General features: G+C 39.8%; 1 protein-coding gene across 9 annotated transcripts in view; it reads left to right on the top strand.

Annotated features, from left to right (window-relative positions):
• The window catches only part of diaph2 (diaphanous-related formin 2), a 333,658-nt gene that overhangs the window by 18,133 nt on the left and 293,247 nt on the right, over positions 1 to 22,278 (top strand). For 8 of the 9 annotated variants that reach the window (XM_027028176.2, XM_027028101.2, XM_027027635.2 and 5 more), the window contains 2 exons: positions 672 to 776; positions 4,949 to 4,969. In XM_027028176.2, the coding sequence (XP_026883977.2) occupies positions 672 to 776; positions 4,949 to 4,969 (126 nt within the window). The remainder of the gene's footprint in view (positions 1 to 671; positions 777 to 4,948; positions 4,970 to 22,278) is intronic. The other variant, XM_027027870.2, reaches the window with a different exon arrangement.

The following is a 22,278-nucleotide window of genomic DNA, read 5'->3' as shown; positions in this document are numbered from 1 at the left end:
TCATTTTGAAATTACAGTGTAAGGTACATATGGCAAGTACTGGGCAGTGTTTTTCATATGATTTTATTAGATATTTACTAAATAAAAATGCATATTAAAAATAGTGAAAGAACATTCATGTTTGATGCAAATACTTCCATTTTTACGGCAATGCTACAATGTACATCAAACAAAAGGACTTGCAGTCCCTCCATTTTTCAGAAGAGGGCAGCATGGTTCTGTTGCTTTATCGGTAACTGCCAGAAGCGTTGGAGCAACAACATTCTTTGTTGTTCTCACCCACTGTATTGTCTCGGCAGTCTCGGCTCTGAAAGTCATACCTCAAAGCTCTGTCACAGGTTATGGCAGTTCTGTAGGACCCTGCACACAGCAAAGGACAAAATATACAAAAATGAAACAATATTGTACTGCTCAGTAATGAACTTTGTGCAGCGCTGATGGTGTCATCATGCAGCGATCTGTCTGCTGTCGACAGGCCTCATACTATAGTGTTGTATATGAATTTTATGCACTCACCCACTTTCTCAAGCTCTTTTTCGATCTCTGGTGGTCATTAGTGTTATTACCATCAGTACCCTTTCATGTGCTATTATTTTTTCCTTTGCACATTAAGAAAATGCCCTCCTATCTCACTCTGTTGTGTGTCTGTGTTCCTGCCTTAATGTCTGCAGGAGGATATGAACCTAAATGAGGACCGCAAGGCCCCCCTGCGTGGGAAGGACCTGAGCACCAAGCGAGAGATGGTGGTCCAGTACATCTCTGCCACAGCCAAATCTGTAAGTATGCCACGTCTCTTGGGCAGCTTGCCTTCATGTGTCCGTAAGGCGAGAGTGAGGATGAAACGTATGACATTCTGCAAGACGCTACAGAATAATAAGCTTAACCTGATCTTCCTTCTGCCTCTTCTGCTAAAGCCCCACATCTTTGATTGCTCCTGCCTTTATCTCTTTTATTCATTTATTCCTCCCACTTTTCCCAGGTGCTTATCAATATACTTTTGTTGTATTTCCCTATCCCAAGCCTTTATGTTGCAGGGATCAAGTTTTCATTAGAATTTTTTACGCATCACCGTGCTTGCTTGGTAATCTGAAACATGACTCTTTCATCACCATAAACCAATAAAAGCTGAAAAGCCACAGACTCGCAGGGTAATCCTTGACTTTTGGGTGCAGTTCTCTCTATTCTCTTTATGAAGTAGTTGCCCCTGAGGTTAGGCTCAGCTGAAACACGAGAGAAACAGACGTTCCTCTCTTTAAGCGAGCTGGCCTTTGGCACCCCACCTTTTCTTCTCTTTTTCTTTTTAAAGTCAGCCATTGTTGTGATAATTAAATGGCATTATTCATAATGATAGCAGTCACAAACAGGACTTCTCGACAGGCCCGTTACACGCAGTGCAGCTAGCAAACGCAGTGGACGCCTGTTTGTGTGAGGTGTGTCATGCGGTCGAAGACGAGCATTTAGAGAAGCAGAGCTTGGGAAGCGCTCAGCCAGCACCTCGATGCCGCCCAGTCCCACCAGGGGGCGCTCGCTGGCTACCCATCACTGCAGATGCTGCAGACAGCGCTGTGACGGGTTGGGTTGAGGGTGGCGGGCTGCTGGCAGCTATCTTAACGTGTGCACTGCATTCCAGGGAAGAGATGTGCATTTATGTGATAAGAGCTGTTTACCATGGGCACAACACACATCTCCCTGTAATTCACCTGCAGAGGCAGTGGAGGTTTTCCTCCTCGTTCCTCTTAAGAAACCATCTGAAGCAGCTACCCTGCAGAATGGAGCAAAATTGTTTCAGTACAACATATACATCTGTGCATGCACACACAATTTTTTAATAGTCTTTAAATATTAATCTCTAATTGGAATTTACAATCATACATTCCAGGTAGTACTCTTACGTTGTCACATGGCCAACAGAATAGTCAGGTATGTAATACTGAAGACAAGGCAGTGATTGAACTTGGGGCCAGTAGCATGCTTAGCGGTCACGAGCGGTCATTTTTCCTCCTACATCAGGCATTTTCATGATTGGGTTACCCCTTTGGTAATGGTGAGGTTCCTTCTTATTGGTTTTAAAAAGTAGGACTAATGTGTCCACGTGCCTCTCTCCCCCGCAATCGTGTAGGTCCATGCCCTTACACCCCCACTTTACCCTCTCCAGTGCCGTCTGTCTCTGGTGGTGGTGGATCAGTGTTCTTTTTCTTCGTGTAGAGTGGGAGTAATTAAGAGGCACTCTGGCCACGGACAAGCACGCTGGGCTGTGATAGTGCTGCAGATGTCATTTAGCGAAGGCTGGAGAGGCCAGGATGCCACAGCAAAAAGCTCCCCCAAGCCCTGGACCACCTCCAGGCTAATAATCCCAATCTGACTGAATAAAGCAGAGTGAGTGGAGTCCGTCCATCCCACTTAATCTGTGGCCAGACGTGGGCGTCTGCCTACAGTAGATGATGTTTCATCGAAGAGCTTTGCTGTGCAAATATTAGTCGGGTAAACAAACCCATCCAGTCTAGTTGAGTCTCTTGCTTTTCTGCATGTAACAGACCCCTGCAGCTCATTATTGGCAAAGTGAGAGACACCATGGGCTCTGGGAAGAATGAGGATCACAAAGCATTTATAACAGTTATAGCTTTTTAATCACATGAATTTTCCTCACACAAGAGGCATTTTTTATGATTAAGCTCTCTAATAATTATTTATTTTTATGATTAAGCTCTCTAATAATTATTTACAACCCCTTCTTCTCTAACACACATTTATGCAGCATATTATTGAGTAGCACTGCGCCGTTCTTTTGTTTCATGCATTGTATAATTTATATTTAGCAGCTGTTTGTCAGACAGAAGCAGGTAACGGGAAATCAGGCTGCTTTTCGTTTTTTTTGTTTAAAAAACACATTTTTTACATTCGTATTTCCTCTTAGAGACAACCATAGCTTACCACCAATAACACTAAAAACTCTTTCCAAATGTCCAGGAGGCCTCTGCAGAAGGCTTTCAGATGATCCTCACTTCAGATATTTTCTTTGAAGAGAGCATGCTGTTGAATTAAGCCCATTCATCTGAATCTATGGTGTGTCCAAAGAAAAGCAATGTCCCTGCGCTACTGCCGCGTCCTTGACCATTCACACTGTATCAAGATCTCTTTCTTTGTTCCTCCCTCTTTTGAGCACTGAATGCACCCTCTATGCCAGATGTATGTGAATGTTATTAAATGTACCAAAGCATGCCTCTTACCAGGGTCTCCTCTCTGTTAAAACATTAGCCTTATTTTGCTTTGTTTCCAGATTGATTGGCTCCTAAATACAAATCATTATTGTTTTATGCAATGGAAAATGCTTGCTAAACCACAGGAGGAAGAGGGGGAAGAAAAACCTTACGTGTTCATATTAATCAATATTAATATTTTTGTTATTATGGGGAAATGTGTGGCCCTAATTTTTTACAATAAAGTTAGAGGGAAAAAAATTAAATAAAGAACTGATACTGTTTTATATTCAATAGATACATAAATGAGTAAACCAATTTTTATTGAGCACGATTTGATCAGGTTACCAGCAGGAGTTGAGGATATAAATACCTAACTTGTGCTAAGATGACATTTTCTCTGAAGTTTGTTTACAGGGCTTTTCTTCATAATACAGTGCTTCATAGGTGAATTACCATATCACATGGCAACATTTAACATTAGAGCAATCATTTTTCCCTACTGAAACTTGGAAAAAAATGATTTTACTTTGTGATATTTGTCTAAATTGATGCTAGCAGCAGTTCCCCCTTAGACTCCTGTCTGACGGTTCGTTATATGGTTTCAAGATAATGTCTGTTCTTTTGATCAAGCTGTAAAATAATTTCCTGCAGCCGCAGCCTCTCGGAACCATAAAGCCATGTATTAGCAGTAGTTAGATTAAAGGTAGGCAATGGCAGTAAAGTATATCAATAGTGTGTAAAAGTAGCATAAATGAAGGACTGCGTTTATGGTTGAGATCCGAAAGTGTGAAATTTAAAGTGCTTTTTTTTTGTGCGTGTCAAGGAGCTTAAAATATGGGTTTATTTTTAATGTGTGGCAAGAATGATAAACTAATTTTAAGGGAGCTATAAACACTACTTGAACAGTTAGTGTGTCCAAAAAAAGCTTTAAAGTTTGTATAATCAGTGACTTTTAGTAGAGTGGTACCTTGCTACAGATTAAGTACAAATATGCGTCTAAAAATGTATCCTCCTCCTCCGCCCGCTAACCCCATATAACCAGATTGCACTGATGCTTCCAGATAACACCATTAAAACAAAAAATCCTGCTGACTTCATGTATCCTGGGATTATGGCGTACAAATATGACACATGATGGAAACTGCCAATGACAGCTGATTGATTTAATATTTAATATTTTATTTATTTTTGTGTGCTTTCAGGCATTTTAGCCTGTGATCTGTTTGTGAATATAATAATTTTGAAGATGATTTTATTTTAAAAAATCACTTCTGAAGCCATCATATTAAGTCAACTTTTGAATTTTTTTTTTACCTTGATAATGTATTGCTGCATATGAATATATATATATATTTTTTTTTAATCTATTTTAAAAATGCTAAAGGATTTTTAAATATGGAGCAGATGCATGGCGCTTCATCCTTCTGTCCCACATCAAAGAAGGTGGGCAATTTGGCATCATTGCCAACTTCAAAATCAGCCATTCAAAATTACAGACATTGTCATACATTTCTATGTGAACCCTCTCACTTTCTCTGTTTTTTTTGCTCTGTGTGTGTGTGTGTGTGTGTGTGTGTGTGTGTGTGTGTGTGTGATGTTGACTGTGCTAGAGAGGGTCACTGTGTAGCTGATGAAGTATGGATACTGCACTAATACTTCAGCAGTATAAAAGATCCAATGGCTTACTAATGATTGTGCTGTTTGTGTCTCTTTGCACATTAATCCCCTTTGCTGACCACTGCATGCAGATAACTGGGAGCAAAGTTACGGTAAGTAGCAAATTATTTATTTGCTTTTTACTATGTGCATTGATATAGCTAATAGGATGTAATTTGGAGATGGTGTACAGTTGCCTCACAATTCCTGCATGCAATACATTCACTTTCAAATAAGGTATTTCCAGTTCATACAGCACGAGAAGGAGCCCTTTGTGTATATTTAAGCAGTTTTTCTTTGAAATGGATCATAGACTAACACATATTAACATTTAAATGTTGACATCAAAGATGAGCAATAGTTTTTAGGCAAATAATCACAATCTGTGATCTAATCTGTTTATTCTAATGTTCTGTATCTAAATGACTTTCATTGTCCTCATTCCGTCTCTCAGACAGAACATTGAGAATGCATTACTTAATTACATCCCCCCCAAACACGCACACTGCTGACTGAACAGTGAGAAAGATATTGAGTGTACTCCACTTCTGTCCTATAAATACATTCAGTTTGGCAAAGGGACGTTCAGCACAGCATATTCGGAAACCCATGTCTTTATTCCAGCCACATTACACCATGTCACTATTGTTTCTGAAATGTTCACTGATGCTCATGTTGTTATTGTCATTTACCCCACCCGCACTTGCACCAAATGGCTGTAATAATCTTTATAAATATATATTGTTTGGGAGATGGCGACGTTTCCTCATTTCACAGCTCTGTAATGCGGTAATTGCAGATTTGCTTCCCCCATTTCTCACATAGTGGAACCCCATCACCCTTATGAGGCTGCGTGTTGTTTGTTTTATTTTATTTATTTGGTAAGGCACAGTTATTGCCTCTGCTACTGTCACTTGTCATTAGAAATAGTGCTTTATTGTCTGGGGGAAGCTACCAGAGGGAATCAGTAGCAGTACGTGTAGTATCATTGTGATAAAGAGTTACAGGTGAACGCGTCAAGATGAACCAATGAGCGGCTACGCCCGCAGTAACACTAGCACGTTGTGTGTTGCCATGTTTGTTGGTGTACAGATGTTGCTGGAGCTTCTTTGTTTTGCTGTTGTTTGTCAGACGTGTAGAATTTGTGATGCACGCTAAAGTTTGAGGCTGCAGCGTCGCGCCCCAGCTTGGATCAAGAAACGGCGATTGAAATTATATTTCTCGATGAACAGCGGGCAGTGGCCCTGTCAAACCGCTACTCTCATCTGAAGGTTTTCAGTAGTTTGGATGTTGCTGTACTTACTGCCCCGTTGTCTGGCGCCGAAACACACTTCCTGTGGCTGCGCTTCATGTGAATGAAGTTATGATGAAGAATAGTGTGTAAGTTGAGCTGACAGCCCTCTTTCTGTTGCCCACTCACTCTCACCACTTCTCTCCCTGTCTGAACAAGTAGACGTCTTAAGTGTAGCTAGTGGTGTGTTTAAGGTGAGGCCAGCTTGCTGACCAGAGGTGTGCTTCCTTCGGGGTGGAAGAATGGTATTTGCCATCCTCCGTCCATGAAGTCTCTGTTGGTCTCCCCCTGAGGAAATATAAGTTTGCGGATCGTGTAGGTGAATTGGTGATTATTGACACAGCTAAACCTGTCCCCATGAGCAGAAGGTGTTAGTTGTGACGAAGGTGAGGAAAAGCCTGGGAGAACAATAGATAGAGAGGCTTGCCACTGGCCTGTTTATTAGGTTAAATGCATGGATGGTTTGAATTTAAAGGTAAGAATAATGGGTTGTCTACTCTTCAGTGGCTCTATATTGACAAAACCCCCACTATGAATGAGTGTTAGCTAGCAAGTTCCTGCACTTTAGAATAACAGCTCTCAGACACAGAGCCCAGTTGGTGTTCAGTCCTGAAGTCTGTACCCCTGCAACCTGACAAGGTTACATGACTTAACCTGCAGAGGCTCTCTGGACCACAGGAGGAAATCAATAATCACATGGTCAGCACGGCCGCTAGGAGACCGCCTGTTTCCACGGAAACATGCCAGCAAGTTTGGAGTTGTCAATAAAAGAGAAGAGAGATGGAGAAACACCTCACACCTGTGGGACTGGAGTGTGCAGTGCCTGCCCTAGCCAAGACATTCTTGGAGAATCACTTCTATAGTCTGGCAGAATAATGGACAAAGCTTGTACTTTAGAAATGATTTAGCTTCTTTTTTACCAAGGGGACCAAAGCATGACCTTCTCTCTGGTAAAAAGGCAAAGATCTGTTTCTAAGGGCGACCTTTTCTAGTTATAAAATATGCTAAATTTGAAGACCGATGACTGCTTGTCTTAAAACTAAGCACATTTTGAACTGGAATTGAGAGTTTGACCAAAGGTTTGCAAGTGGACTTGCAAGATGTTAATATTCCATCAGACATATGCTTCTGTCAATGTACAATTCAACTGAGATTAAGAATTTAAAATAATGAATCATTTGCTGGTATTTTTTTTGTGTGTGTGTGTGTGTTAAGATTGTATCGAGAGTATGTTCTCGTATAAGGTCTTTTTTCCAATGAATGTTTAAAGCTATCTAGGATGCATCACAAAAGAAGAAAATACATTATATTGCATAATTAGGATGAAGTTGTGCATAGTAAACCGAACCAGTTCATACAGAACTTTATCAGAAAGGTTTTAGAATGTAGCATACGAATGTGCATGCATGTGTGTTAAGTATGTGAGTTTGTTCACTGGTGTATATGTATTTGTTCAAACGGATTGCAGACTTCTGGTTTCAAAAAATGACACTGGCGAATCAGACAAGGGAGACCAACCTCAATGCATACATTTTGGCAATGAAGACAGTATCACTAAGCATTAGTGTCTGTCACCACTGTCGGCTAGTTGAAAAATAACACTTGCCCATTGATATTTTTAGCCATTGCCTGCAAACCTGTTTTTGACGTGTCCTAGCTTGTATGTTTTGAAGCACCTCTCTCTGATAAAAGGCAGCCTCCTGGTAACGCCACCAGCTAATGTACCACAGCTGAATGGTCAGGAGGGGCAGCACCAATGAAGATTGTGGTCCCAAGTAAATTATTTTTAAAAATTTGCTAAATGAATAAAAGTCACAATGGAAGTATTAGCATTGTTTTCTCACATGAGATGTGGTGTCCAGGGGCGTTTCTATTTTGTTTGTTATTCTTTGTTTTGTTTTTTTTTCCCCCGAATTTTCTTCCTGAATTGAATCCCACTGCCAGAGTCGGCTGGTTGGATGAACACTGTGAATGCTTCCTGTGGCCTTCCTGTACCTCTGCCTTGTCTTGTGTGCCTCCTCTTTTGTTTAGAGCAATTCAAGGAGGCAAGTCAGATATTTCAGTCAAATACTCAATAGAGATAACCAGCTCTCTGAGATAAATGTCCGTATTTCAGAAATGAATAGTAGTTTTCATGTAGTTCTTACTTTATACTCCCATTACATTTTTTTTGTTTTTCATTTTAATGAGAGAATCTCAGGCATCTCTTTGAAAATTATGACTTGTTGAATTTGTGTGTGTATTATTTCTATCCCAATGGTCTCTATGTCTACAGGTTTATTGGTTGTGAAGATATAATTTGTCTTCTAATTTTTTCATTTTTGTGTGTATAGAGTACAGCATCTTGTTGATTCTTCTTCTGTTTTGTGCAGATAGATTAGAGAACAGTTTTTTTTCTGAAGCAGAGAATCGATTCTCTCCTTCTCCTACCCTCCCTTTCTCACTCTTCTCTTACCGACTTTACTGTTTCCACATACCTTTTGCTTCTGCGCACTCTGTGGACACTTTCCTCCCAGGCATAATGAAGAACCTTGGCGTTGGCTCTACACTCCTCTCCTTTCACTGGTAGACTTTGTACTTGGCTTTCTCGGCTTCCAAGGCTCACCGTTGCCAGACCCAGTGCGTCTCATTGTGGCTACCTGTTGAAAGGCTTGTTCCAGTGAGGGCAGACCGCCTACCCTTTTACTCCTTAGCCATTGTAGGCAGAGCCCTGGCTGTCTGGAGGACATCTTAAAACATGGTAAATCTGAATAAAATGAAGGCCAGTCCATCTGTGCTTGGCAAGCTTAGGTCTGAAAAGGCCTTTTTCAGCTGGGCCATTAAAGATGACTGTTGAGCAGATTTGATACGCCACATGCCCTTGGTGTTTTAAAAGACAGCCTATGAAAAATGAATCAATAGCAAGTGCTTGCTGTACCTCTTCACTGTTCACTATGGGTTCTGGTTTTAATTAGTACCAAGGAAGTTCAAGACATTTTCAAAGGGATGGTCTTTGACACATAAAAGCTGCATTTGATTTTCAAATGTCAGTTTTTGGTATAAAATGTTTTTTGCCCTGCCCCTAAAATGGAAATTTCTGGTAAAGTCAAGAGCCTGGACAGGTAACACTTTGTTTTGAATGTTCATTAGGACATGGATCCTGTTTTCACCTTCTTTTTTGCCATAAATGGTCATGTGTTTACTTCAACTCCTTATTGCATGCAACAGGCTCAACAGGCTGTCTGCATGAATTCATATTTCATTATTATGGTTTTTGTGTAAGTTATTAAGTTTTATATGTATTATATGCATATTATATGCGTGCATTAGCGTTTTTGTAACTCTGAAAATATTAGGGATATAGATATTAAAGTATTAGGGATTTTGCTTTATGAGGTGTTTTCAGTTCCTCCTGTTTTTGATAATTTCTTTACAGCTGTCATTTATTCTTTGTATGTCAATCATTCCATCCAGATACCGTTTTGGCTTATCTTGCTTCCCTAGCATCTGATTTCTTGTATTTTGTCTGCGTATGGGCTGGGAGATTGCATGTAATGAAATTTCTTAGTGTTCAGCTCGGATTGACAGTCAAATAACACTGGGATACATTGTCATCTATCCTCTGGATTCATTATCAATGCATCGGTAGCCACTTGTTTTATACATGTTCTTTATGTATATAGTTTAATGCTTTTTCAGTCAAACAATGCCAAAATGTCATTGATTCACCTGGAGTGGAATCCCCATATTTTATGAGGAATTATTTATAGACAGATTTTGTGAGAGAGGAAGAATAGTGTTTAAAAAATAGGGTCTACTTATGTATATTCATACACACACACACTAAACATATAATAGCACACATTATAGTGGGAAAAATGATTTTGAGTATAGATAGAACATGCTTTCTGTGGCGAATAAAGAATCATGGTCTGATGGGCTAGGAGTGTCTGTCAATGCCTGCATCCACCAGGGACATGAAAAGTTCCTCTGCGCTATGAGTGACTACTGCATTAAGTCATGTGGTCTTACTTTCAACAAGAAACAAACAATCAGCACTCCTGCCATCAAAAGGGGAGAGTAGGGCTTCAGCGTAATGAAGAGAAGATGAAAGGGAGCACACCAAGGGATGTGATGTACTCATTCCGAAGGAAAAAGTGATGTTCTCTGGGTTTGCCTGTGTTCACGGCGGGTTGCAAGCATGCGTGCATATGTAAGGCCTGTTTCTTATCTGTCCATGCAGTGGTCAACTAAATCACCCTCCGTTCTCCTACATGTTATTCGTTGCCTTTCTCTGTTTTTGTCTGTAATAGTGACTGCGTGTCTGGGTCATGCATCCTCATAGGACAGAAGAATAGACGGTTATTTAAGTTTGTGCAAGATCTGACAGCATGTGTTTTGAATACAAAAGGGAAACCTATTGTTCACCGGAGACGCACATTAGAGCACTTGGTTGTTTGCTATTGACTTTTCTATCTACAAGTGTACATGCTACAAAAGGTGAGATACTTTACTGAAAGTCTAATTCTTTTCAGTAACTATTGGCTTGCCATTAAGCTGACCTTGATCTGAGTTCTGGTCCTGCAGTGTAGTGTCAGTAATGTTTCAAATACAGGCTCAGGCTGCATCTTGATTTGTGGTTGAGAATTGATTCCTCTATTGGGAGGATGAGATTAAAACGGTGATCAATGTATAAGATTAGTAAAGACTTATCACTCTTCTGTTACTAAATTTCCCAATCAGAGGTCATCATGGTGATAAACCAGAGGATTCTACCTGGCTGAGCAGCTATACCACAGGTATCCTTCAGTAATACCCAGCAGAGTCGTTTTCAATCTTCTTGTTGTGCCGTCAGCAAATCAGAGCCCTAATAAGACATGGCGCTGCATGTTTTACGGCCCTGGTCTTCTGATGCTTCACAGTGAGCCGTCATTATCTGCTTATCACATGCACTTAGAGCTTTTCCCCCGAATGGCGAAACCTAATGATTTGTGGTTTGATCGAGGCTGGGTCACAGACTGTGCACTGTCTGCCTTGCACTTTTCTCCTGGGGCCCCAGGAGAAATAGACCCTGAAAAATGGCCGCTTTTAAGTTTTATTAGCGCTCGATTGCATTGTCTGAATTGGTAATTCTCTCCAGTCGTTTCTCCCTGTTTACAAAAGGACAAAGAGCACATAGATTCAGTATATGGGACCTGCGCTGGCACTGATTGTCATGTTTTGAGAATCGTGCATGTTGCAAAATAAATTTCCATGCTGCACTGACAGTTGCTTTAAAGAATTGTGTGGATAGAATTTACTGCAATGCCTTTCTATTTTTGGATTTAGAATGCCACTAGATGGCAGTAAATGTCTTCAAATTAAGTTAGGCAAGTAATTTCAATGTGTGTGAGGGTGAGAAAAGCCACATTGTTGCCATGGCAGTGACCTAATGGGTTTCTCTCAGCTCTGCACAGCACTTTGACTGGTTAGAATGCCATTTGTAAAATGTCTGATCTTTAAAGAGGAAAATAATATATGTGAAACATCTCAAAGTATTGAGATGGACCTCAGCCAGATCTCCCTCTCTCTCTCTCTCTACATATATTTTGTCACACACACACATGCATATACACACACACACACACACACACACACACACACACACACACACACACACACACACACACACACACACACACAAACCCTTTGTTTTATATAGAGCAATAAAACCTGATTTCTCGGTCTTTCTTGGGTCAAGTCTCCAGAGCTGATGGGGCATTGGCACTGAGGGGGAGAACCAACTCCCAGCTCATTCATGCTGGTGCACCCTTGGTCCTAGAGACTGATGGTGGTGTGCCTGAAGCAGCCTTACCCGGTATTGACAGGATGCTTATCGACTGTGCACTTTATGCAATCTCATCTGAATAATTTATGCTGGCGCCACTGCACCGATCTAGTCTTAAAACAGGCTGAGGAAAATATACTGTTATACTTAGGCAGCCCTGCCATTCTGTATTTCTGTGGCTGATATTCTTTTGTATTTGAACAAGGATTACAGTGCAGCCAAATCATTTATTCAACCTCTTCTCTCCTCTCCCCTCCTCATTCTGGCATGGGGCTAGTTTGTTGAATTAATTCTCATTTGTTGGTCGCAGAAGAGGCGATCTCTCCCCACATGTGCTGGTCCGTCACCTTGCCCTAGTTCAGGTGCTCACCCCAACACTGCACAGCAATTTTTAAAATGCAACCATATGCTATTCCTGTTTGTTTGTTTGTTTGTTTTTTCCTTCTCTTTTTTTCAAAAGGCTCTGCCAAATGATCACTAAAACCAGCTTGGAAAGCAAATTCTTCTTCTTCTTAGACGACAAGTTCTGTTGTAAACAGATATATTACAATCTATTACTAATATCGTTATTTCGAAGAGATCATTTATAGAATCACATCAGCTTTTGTTGACCTTTACACACCTTGTCTAGCTATCTGTCTGATTTAACAAGTGATGGTTTGCGTTTTATCCAGACCTATTAGAGTTATGCTGGAATAGTCGCACATTTTCCGGTGTCCCCCCCCCCCCCCCCCCACTTACATTTGGCAGTTGGCAAGTTTTTAACTCAAAGGCAATGCAATAGTGGAAAAGTGAGCAGACCTAATAATTCTATTACGATTACATCTATAACTTTCTGATATAAATGAGCTATGGATTCTAAAATTGTCATTAGAATTATGCCTTTCATCTCCCTATGGCTTTTGTTTAATCAGATCAGTCCAAGCCTCTACTGAATGTTTTCTCCTCTGTTTGCATTTTAGAACATACAGCACAAGTGTAATGAATTCCATCATTTTTAAAACCAGTTACTGCATTTTACTGGATTTTACATTTACTGGATTATTTATTCTTTCCTTTGTAATGCTGTCAGTGGAATAGTGTTGCTGCTGTGTCGACTACAGAAGAGCTTGATTCTGCTTATTGCTACTCCCGTAACACAGCATGATAATGCCATTCTCTGATATTACCATACCTTCCAGTCATAGCAGCATCTCCCAGGACAGCCACCTGACACAGTTTTGAAGTGTAGGTTGTTTGTATATATTTAAGCACAATATTGAATGCTCAGTCCACATGGAAAGAAGTGGAAAAAGTCCCAAGACCTCTGGGTTGAATTTAGTGTGACGAGACAAAGTCTTTTCCTGGTTTTTTCACCCCCTACTTGTTTTTAACACTGTTGAACACAGACACGCACGCACGCGCACACACACACACACACACACACACACACACACACACACACACACACACACAGACGGACAGACACGCACCATACACAGATTAGGGTGAGGTTGTTGCATAGGATATTTATAAAAGGGCTGATGTAGAGCCATTAAAGCATTGTATCACACCTGTTGTTAAGGGAGACCAGTGATAGACTGAAAAAAGAAAATGAGGTTTAGTTTTTTTTCCCCTTCTGTCCTTGTATTGTACTCTTTCATTAAATGTAATTAATGGTTCATGGTAATAACAATTGGGCCTCTGTCAGTCGCTGACGTTACACCTTGAAGTTCTTTGTTGGCTGTAATTATGTTTATTAATGATCATCAAAAGGCTTACAGAGGCATTGAATAACCAACTTTTCTGTTCCCATTTTCTATTCATTTTTTGTGCCTTTCTATTGTGCAGTGAAGGTTCAGGAGATGGATTTCACAAAACGCACATCCTGACATCTTCCGCTCAATAGAAAGACACTTTCCCTTAGTTTCTTAATCAAAGCTGTGCCATGAGAGCCAAGGTGTGCAGAGGAGCAAAATCATTTGCCTATTGTTTGATTGTTTGAAAGACAAATTTATAGATATTTTCAGAGAAATACTTTCTAAGCTTTTGTGTGCTTGTTTACCTATATTCCCTTTGTTTCTAAGGTCCTTTTTTTTTTTGTATACTTTGTAACAGTCATTCACATTAATGTTGAGATGGTGGGATGCACAAGATTGTACTGAGGGTCAGCATTGATTAAGAAATCTAAGGAAAGTGTCCACTGAGCTAAATAACCACTAGGAACTGTGTTATTAAAGGTCTAATCAGCAGAATTAACTTGCTCAAATATACGCCTAAGCGTATATTACTCCACCGAGAGTTCTTGTCCATAAGATGACCGCTATGAATCCATATAGCTTAATAAGTAATTTAAATTTAGATTCATTTGCACATTATTTAATAGAGAAGAAGTTGACCACTTTGGGGCAATTGTTGTTGCACCGACTATTTAATTAATAATTTCTCTTTTGATACTTTTTTAGGCTTACTGCTATTAGTGATGATTCACCAGGTTGCTTTTATGATTAATTGAATGAAGATATGAAATATTCATTGAGGTGTTTTGTAAGAGTGCTAATAGCTGTTAAGTAATATATTGTCCACTGTATCAGGAGCGATGTACACTGTCTGAAGTTCACCTAGCATTTGTATGCTATTAGAGACCTTTGTCCCAGCCTTTTGTTTTATTTAAATAGAATAGATCAGTATAATTGTTCCTGAAAGATAGTGTAGCTTGATGAAGCCAAGAATTACAATTTTATTTCTATTCAACTTGGATACACTGTAATGGATTTACTAGAAGAATTATTAGATAGTTTGATGTAGGCAGTATGTGCAATGCATACAAGTGATATAAGGTGTACTCAAAGATTATTTATTAAAAGCATATATTTATTAACCAATTTTACATCCTTATGGAGCAACTTTACTCAGCTTTAAACCCACTGCATTCATTAAATGCAAGCCTAGTCATTACTTCATGTGCTTTAAGGAATACAATATATATTTGTAAAGTGCATTTTACAGAAATAGTTTATGCAGAGAATATGGGTCTAGGCCACAAATGAGAAAGCCAAGGTGATTGTGGCAAGAAAGAACTCCCTGATAACATGAGAGAGAAACCTTGAGAGGAACCGGGGTTCAGAAAGGGAACCCATCCTCCACTGGTCAGCAATGGATGGCAAACTAATAACACATAATGAGTAAAACTGCATTTTCTTTTAAATTTGTCTTGCTAAAAAAAACTTACATGAGTAACTTGTAACCCTTAGGAAATGAATATTTGGCAGAGGTACTTATTCAGTGAGAACCAATTAACAGTTCTATTCAGAGTCCATACAGTAAACAACTGAACACAGACTAGCAGGAGAGACGATTTTGGTTGCAATTCTCTTAGTGTTCTCTGTCAGATCATTAGCCAGCCATGTATAAAGCCACAATAGGTGTCAATTGCTTACCACTGATTTCCATATCTGTTTGCTGATTGCATGCTTGTATGTGTGTGCGGGGGTACGTGTGTGTGTGTGTGTGCGTGTGCGCGTGTGCGTGTGCGTGCGTGTGCGGGGGTACGTGTGTGCGCACGTGTGTCTAGAATTTTTTTCCAATACAGCCACAGGAAGTAATTCATTCACCCAGTTCCCATTTGTATTTCCAAACATTTCACGTTGGTCAATATATGCTGGACTGGAACCCACACAATGACTGGCTAATCATTGATGATTGATTAATTCGCCCTGCTTTGAAGGATAGCCTGCAAGGCGGTGCAAGTGCAAGATGCTGTTTCATGCTGATCCAGCATAAAGGGGACCTGTGAGATTTCTAACATTATGGCTACATGGCATTTTTGACACCTGTTGTAAGGGTTACCTCAGTGCAATGGGGAGCATTTATTGAAAGTAGATGCAATTAGCTGTACTTTTAAGGGTTATCTATGGAAAAAATACATATTGGATTCTGTGGATTCATTTTGGATTCATTCAACTTATGGTTGATTGTATACATACGGGTTTGTGTGCTCTCAAGTGTGTAAGCAATTCTCTGCAGGTGCGTTTATCTGTTTTCACTCTTGTGTTATAAGAAAATACCAGATGAATGGAGTAGCAGCAGTGTGGCTCCATATTGAGCCGGGTGTAATGAGCCGTGTCCTGTACCTCTGGCCACTGCTCTCAGCGACGCAGGTGGGGAGGGGGCGACCCTGCCGTTCCATCTGCCCCCTTCCCTCTCCTGTATAGCAGTGAGGATTAGTTATATAATATTTCACCCCAGCGTGCTGCAGACGTTTGCAGGTACAGCGAAAGTGACGAGGCTTCCTCTGGCTCCTCTCTCTGTGATGGAATGGAGAGACAGAGACAGGAAACGTGCCGGACTGTCTGATTTCTCTCCCACTGCCATCACTTCACAGGAATTAATCCTCTTAGGGGGGGTTCTCCATTCCTGCAGTATGACTCTGTCTGCTGTATGGTTATGTGCTATGTTTAACCACAGTCAACATGAAGTTATAAAGTTTATCTCTTACACCTGATACAACTGAGATTTTTTTCCACTGCAATTTTGAATCAGTGGGTAGAGATATGCTGTTAATTGCAAGAATTGTCCTGTCAATCTTAATTTTTATTTTCTCCAAGAAAAGCACCCTTACTTTAATGAAAATTGAAAGGCATAGGTCTATTTATAATGTATACTACTGATATTTGGATAAATTGTGTTATTTTGGGCTAAAGATTTTTTCATCAGGCTGTTACTAATATGCAGCTATCGTTGTCTCACTAGCACTGATTATTCTTCTGATTGGACAAGAGTTTGTTGTTTGCTATTTGGAAGAGAAAATCTTTTTGAAGTAGAAGACAATGAATTGAGTCCCTCAATTCATTCACTCCAACTCCCCACCCTACGAACAATTTTCTGGTTGAAAGAGAAAAGACAAAGAGATTTATTGGCTCATGTGAGCTGCATGGGATAATTGTTTATTGGTAGACCTTTGAGTGAATGTGATCTTCATTTAAAATGGGTTAGCTCCACTTGAGATGAGCAGGCAAAGGTATGCCTAACCTGTCATACACGGAGCACTGGAGAGGCACTGCCACATCAGTCGATGAATGTCAATTACACTGGCTGGTGCTTTGACCCAGTAATTTGGCTTCTTTTACTTTTTGCACTCCAAATGATCTATTTAGCTTACCCATGTATTTTGATGGGGGTTCAGGAAGATGCCAATTCCCATGATCAGATGAAGCTTGCTTGAGTGTCAGTCGTTTTTGGATGCTTGATATTTGGCATGCCAAAAGTTGAACCTACTGGGGTTGGCATTAGTGTGCTTCCCCATTTAAAGCAATCATAATGGAATATCAAGGGAACAAAATTATCTGTGGGCATTGTTATTTGCTTTTGTTCACAAAGCAATTGTCTGGGTTATTGCGTTTTATGGATGGAGAAGTTGATCACTCAAATTACGGTTGTGTATATTGGAGTAAATAAATTACACCCTGATTAAAGATGATGCCCTCACTTTGGCAAGAGACTCATTTTCTCTGCATGGCTACTATTTAGTCTTTTTAATCAGAATATGATATTCATTCAGATAATTTTACCCTGAGCTTCTACAGATTGATATAGTTTGTGTATTTGCTGGGACAATTCCTCACACTTCTAGAAAATAGAAAACACTGTCGGTGTTGCTTTCTACTTCAGGGAAATGGTAAGTAAGGTTGGGAAACTTGTCTTTGAATTTAGAAAAGGCCAATTATCATGCATAATTGCTACTCAGCTTTCAAGGACTTCTCCCAGATTTGAAATGTACCACTCTCATAGCATGAGGACTTCCCAAGATGTGATTGCTTTGACCAAAATGGATTTTTCACAGTTCAGTTTCCTGAGAGAAAATCATGTTGGCCCTTCAATGGCTTGAGACATTCTATGGCAAAATGATACAGATGCGCTTCTTTCTTGTTCTGGTGTAAGCAAACAAATGAATCGATCAGTTGATCAATCAAAAAAAAAAAGTAAAGAACATAAATCAATAGACTAGAAACATCATGTTAGCACCCGATGCAGGTTAGCACCATATCAAAGATGTAGTATGTAGTAACTAGACTTGACATATTTAGTAGCCATATAAACCTATATATTACCTTAGCCTGATTACCAGTCAGTGGGAGTAGAAACCTAAACTTGCCTTCTTATCCTCCACAGCAGTAAAACTTTCACCTGTGAAAATGGAACAAAGGCTGTTGCCCGTTGTAACAACAGTTGGAGGTGCTTTTTCCTGAGCTTTTGAGGGGTGCAGAGGAAGGATGCAGATCACCAACGGTGTGTCTTTCGCATGCTGGACACTGATGGCTATTTTGGGTTTGCCTGAATGCAAAGCAATTAATCATAAAAGATTTCTACCTGCTTGAGCCCAATGGGAAGCCATCATTTTCCCCGTCACATGAGGAAAGATGGTATAATGCAGTCCAGCACCCCTGCTTTATGCCCTGCCGTGACTGTGCATGAGTCTTGATCTGCGCTAGTGTCTTTGGTGCGTCTTGCTTTATAATCACCACGTATAGAGCAGTGGAAATCCAATTCACAATGCGCACAGCTTTGTTTAAGGCAAGCAAGACCAGACTCATGATTCATGAAACACCCTAGTGGCAAACAAACCTTTCCTGTACTGATGAAAATCTTAATTCTTAATTAACTCGTATGCCAACCAGTTAGGTTTGAAAGCTGTTACACCATACCTGACATAAGCACAATGATCTGAGAAACCATCAAATGTTAATTATGTTAATTATTTCATTTTAAATCAATCAGATTAAAAAGGATTACTAATGATATGGTTTGTTCATTATGGTGCAGCCACATCATTTGTATATTTAGCTTGCAAAGATATAGCTTGCAATCTAATGACTGAACATTATTCATGTCTTAGCAATTACTAGCCAGCAGTTGTACCACATCATGTTGAACATCTTTGGTTAACTGGTACAAATTAAAAACATGACACTGGTGGTGTAATTCATAGGAACCAGAGGAGGTTCACTGTAAGTGCATAGTATGTGGTAGTGGGCAGGGCAGTGGTAGCGCTTAAGATACCTGACTTGTAATCGGAAGGTTGCTGGTTCTACTGCAGCCCCACTACTACCAAGTTGCCACTGAGCAAGACCCTTAACCCTCATTTGCTCAAGTTGTACTCAGTCATAATTGTAAGTCACTTTGGATAAAAGCATCATTCTAATGCCATAAATGTAAATGTATGTAGGGTTTTCCAAGGGTCATGGTCAAAGCGGAGAGAATTGGTCAGAACACACATATAGGGTTAATGTAGATGAATTCATCATCAGAGATTGGATAAACAAGGTAATACCCGGCAATACTTTCTTCAAAATACATAAGTAATAAGGAATTAAAAATGAATGAAGCACAGAACATGGCTAAGTACTCAGAAGTCTCAGCGATTGTTTTCTCCATGTCTTTCCTCATCTCTTAGTGTCCTTGTGACCCACAAATATTTCTAACTTTGGCATGGTCAGTACTGTCCCAGCACTGAAGAAGAGGAGGAAGCTAAAAGTTCTTCAGGTATCCCCCATGTCCAGGAATGCCAAAGAATGCTGATATGTTTTCTTTGTGGATGAAAGTTAATCTTTTGTGTGAGGTGCATGATGATGATGTTCTCCCTGAACCCTTGTTCATAGCATACCTCACACGGTCTCCTCAATTCTTCTGCTTCCTATACAAGACAGCAGTGGGGGCCTAAAACAGAGGAGGCAAGCAAACCCTTTGAGACATACCCTGGAAGTATATAATATGAGTCCAGAATGACATGACCAACCAATAAGCCACAGGTGCACATGCAAACAAGGGAGATGTTCCGGTGTGGATCCAGAGAGAGAGAAGACCAGACAGTTTGTGAGCAGGCGTTATAATCACCTTTAGTCAGTGTAGGGTCGGTTATGTGTCTCTTGTAATTTCATGCAATAAAGATATATAGCATAAATAGCTTAATATGTGTAATTTGCATGAACGTTATAACCAGTTCATGATCTCTGCTGGTATAAGCATAATAGTGTTTTTACAATTTACTTTTTTGTCTGATAGCAGCAATTAATCTCTGCTATTCCTCATGTTGTTTCTACAGAGTTAATCTAGGATGTTCTTTGTATTCCCTTATGCAGAAATGTAAATTTACTAAAGTTCTGGGGAAATAAAAATAAGACTTCTCTAAGCATAATGTTTCTCCAAGTATAATGAGGAAAAAAGTAGAGTAATTACATCAGGCTGCTTCATCTTATTCATGCATGCAGGACCTCGGTGAAAACACGCATTTATGTTTCTTGTGGGGGGTGGGGGTGGGGTGGTTTGGGAGGGTGAATGAAATGATCTAAATAACAAACAGATGGTTCAGGTCTGTCAGAGGCTTTGGCGTGTGTGAGAAGCGAGAAGAGAAGCTGGGAGCTTTTCTGCTGACCCCCTCGATTTGAAAACTGCTGATGGTCTCGACTCGTTTCAGGCATCTTCAAAACTTTGCCACACTGATTGATACACTGTGGAATTGCTGGCTTCATTTTCACTTGAAAGAGTGCACAAGTTTCCCTGGTCTGGGACACACAGTAAGCCATTACAGGGAGGAAAAGCACAGGCTAGAAGATGATGATGATATGTTTTTTCTTCCTGTTCTCTGTATTGCATTAATGAAAATGAACCACCCCCTGCAAGGGAAGAAAATAAATAAAATGTAAAGGCGATTATTTATTCGTTTTTTACTGTGTGTAGGGGCAAGTAAGTGTGTAGGATCATTTAACAGTTCAGTAAACAGTCAAATATTTTGATGTCAGGTGTCATGCCAGATCTACATTGTTCAGTGCCTTTTTTAAAATGTTTGTATTTATTTATTTTTTAATAACATTTAAAGACTTCTCTTTGGGCTAACTGTATTCTTTGCAGATACTGATGTACTGTATAATTTATTTATTTTTTTTCCCCCCTCTGGCTGCAGTAGTATTTTTTTTTAGCAATGTTATAGTTGTATGATTTCCTTTTTTTTGATGATCACACATCATCTTATGTCACAAATTGAAACCCTACAGCAAAATAGTAATTTATAGCATAAATAAATTCACTATTATACTATATGCTTGCTGTTTATTGCAACCCAAAAGACAAATCAATCTGAGCCTACAGTATTGATGATGGCATATTCATTTCTATAGAGAGTAGCTAGAGAGTAGCACTGGTCTTACTTGTTTCTTTAAATATCTGACTGAGGGTGTCGCTAACACTTTTAACTTCAGAGGATTTCTCGAAACCAGCTTTTATACAATATGTTCTTCCCAGCAGGTAGAGTATTCATGCCTGTCATACCCGAGTCTAAGGCTTGTTATGCCTCATTCTCTGAACTCGGTCTCACATTTTATGAAGGCACAAGTAGCCGTATGCTTACTGGTCCACAGATTAGAGACAATGAGTAGAGACCTAGGCGAGATAAAGGAAAAAAAAAAAAGATGTGCAGGTGGATTTCTCTATTTGTAATCTCCACATACCACCAGTGCTACACCGGGATGATGCATGTTTGTTTAAACCCACTTCAGGGATCCAGTAACGCCTGTGAATTCAGATGTGTTGTAAGCTTTACTGCTGTGGCTGTGATTCCTTGCTGATAGAGTCTTTGCTTGAGAGAAGGATTTACAGCTGAGCGTAGTGACGGTTTTACGTGGAGAAGAAACACCAACGCCATTGCATTTCAGTTATTGTTTAGGGTGCCTCTGTTTTAGTTTTTTTTTAATCTACTTTGTTACTGTACGGTGTGCCTTTTTCATACTACTGCCAGACTTCCGTTGCCGTCTTATTATTGTTGCATTACTGATGAGGACTCTGTGTGAATCAGTTTCTCTGCTTCAGGTGCCATATGTATCTGTCCAGCAATATGAAAGTAACACAAGAGCAGTGAATATTTGCATTTATTATATTAGTGACTCATCATTCTGATGATATGTAACACATTGAGAATTGGTTGCAAGCAACACAAAAAACTACATTTTCAGAGACGCAGACAGAGATAAATAAGTCAATCAGTTCTGTAAACCTCTGGAGGTTTTGTTTGTATCTTTCCGAACAACATCAGACTTTTAGGGGAGTTGCACAGACATTTGAATCTAGGTAAACATTAGTTCTTCAGTGTTATATTATTTGCTTTTGTAATATTGTCTACCAGCAAGTCATGAAAGCATATGAAATATATATGAAATGGATATGAAAGCATTCTTCAAGATCTGCACAAATATAGCTGTGAACCGAATGAATCAATGTTTGAATGACCACTCATGTGCCCTCACTTAAACCTCACTGAAATTCTTATCTGGTGAATGAGCTGAAAGGAGAGGCAA

This window comes from Electrophorus electricus, chromosome 12 (assembly GCF_013358815.1).
Source record: "Electrophorus electricus isolate fEleEle1 chromosome 12, fEleEle1.pri, whole genome shotgun sequence".
Classification (NCBI taxonomy): Eukaryota; Metazoa; Chordata; class Actinopteri; order Gymnotiformes; family Gymnotidae; genus Electrophorus; species Electrophorus electricus.
The sequence above is the reverse complement of the archived record's forward strand: the minus strand, read 5'-3'. Positions and strand labels throughout refer to the sequence as shown.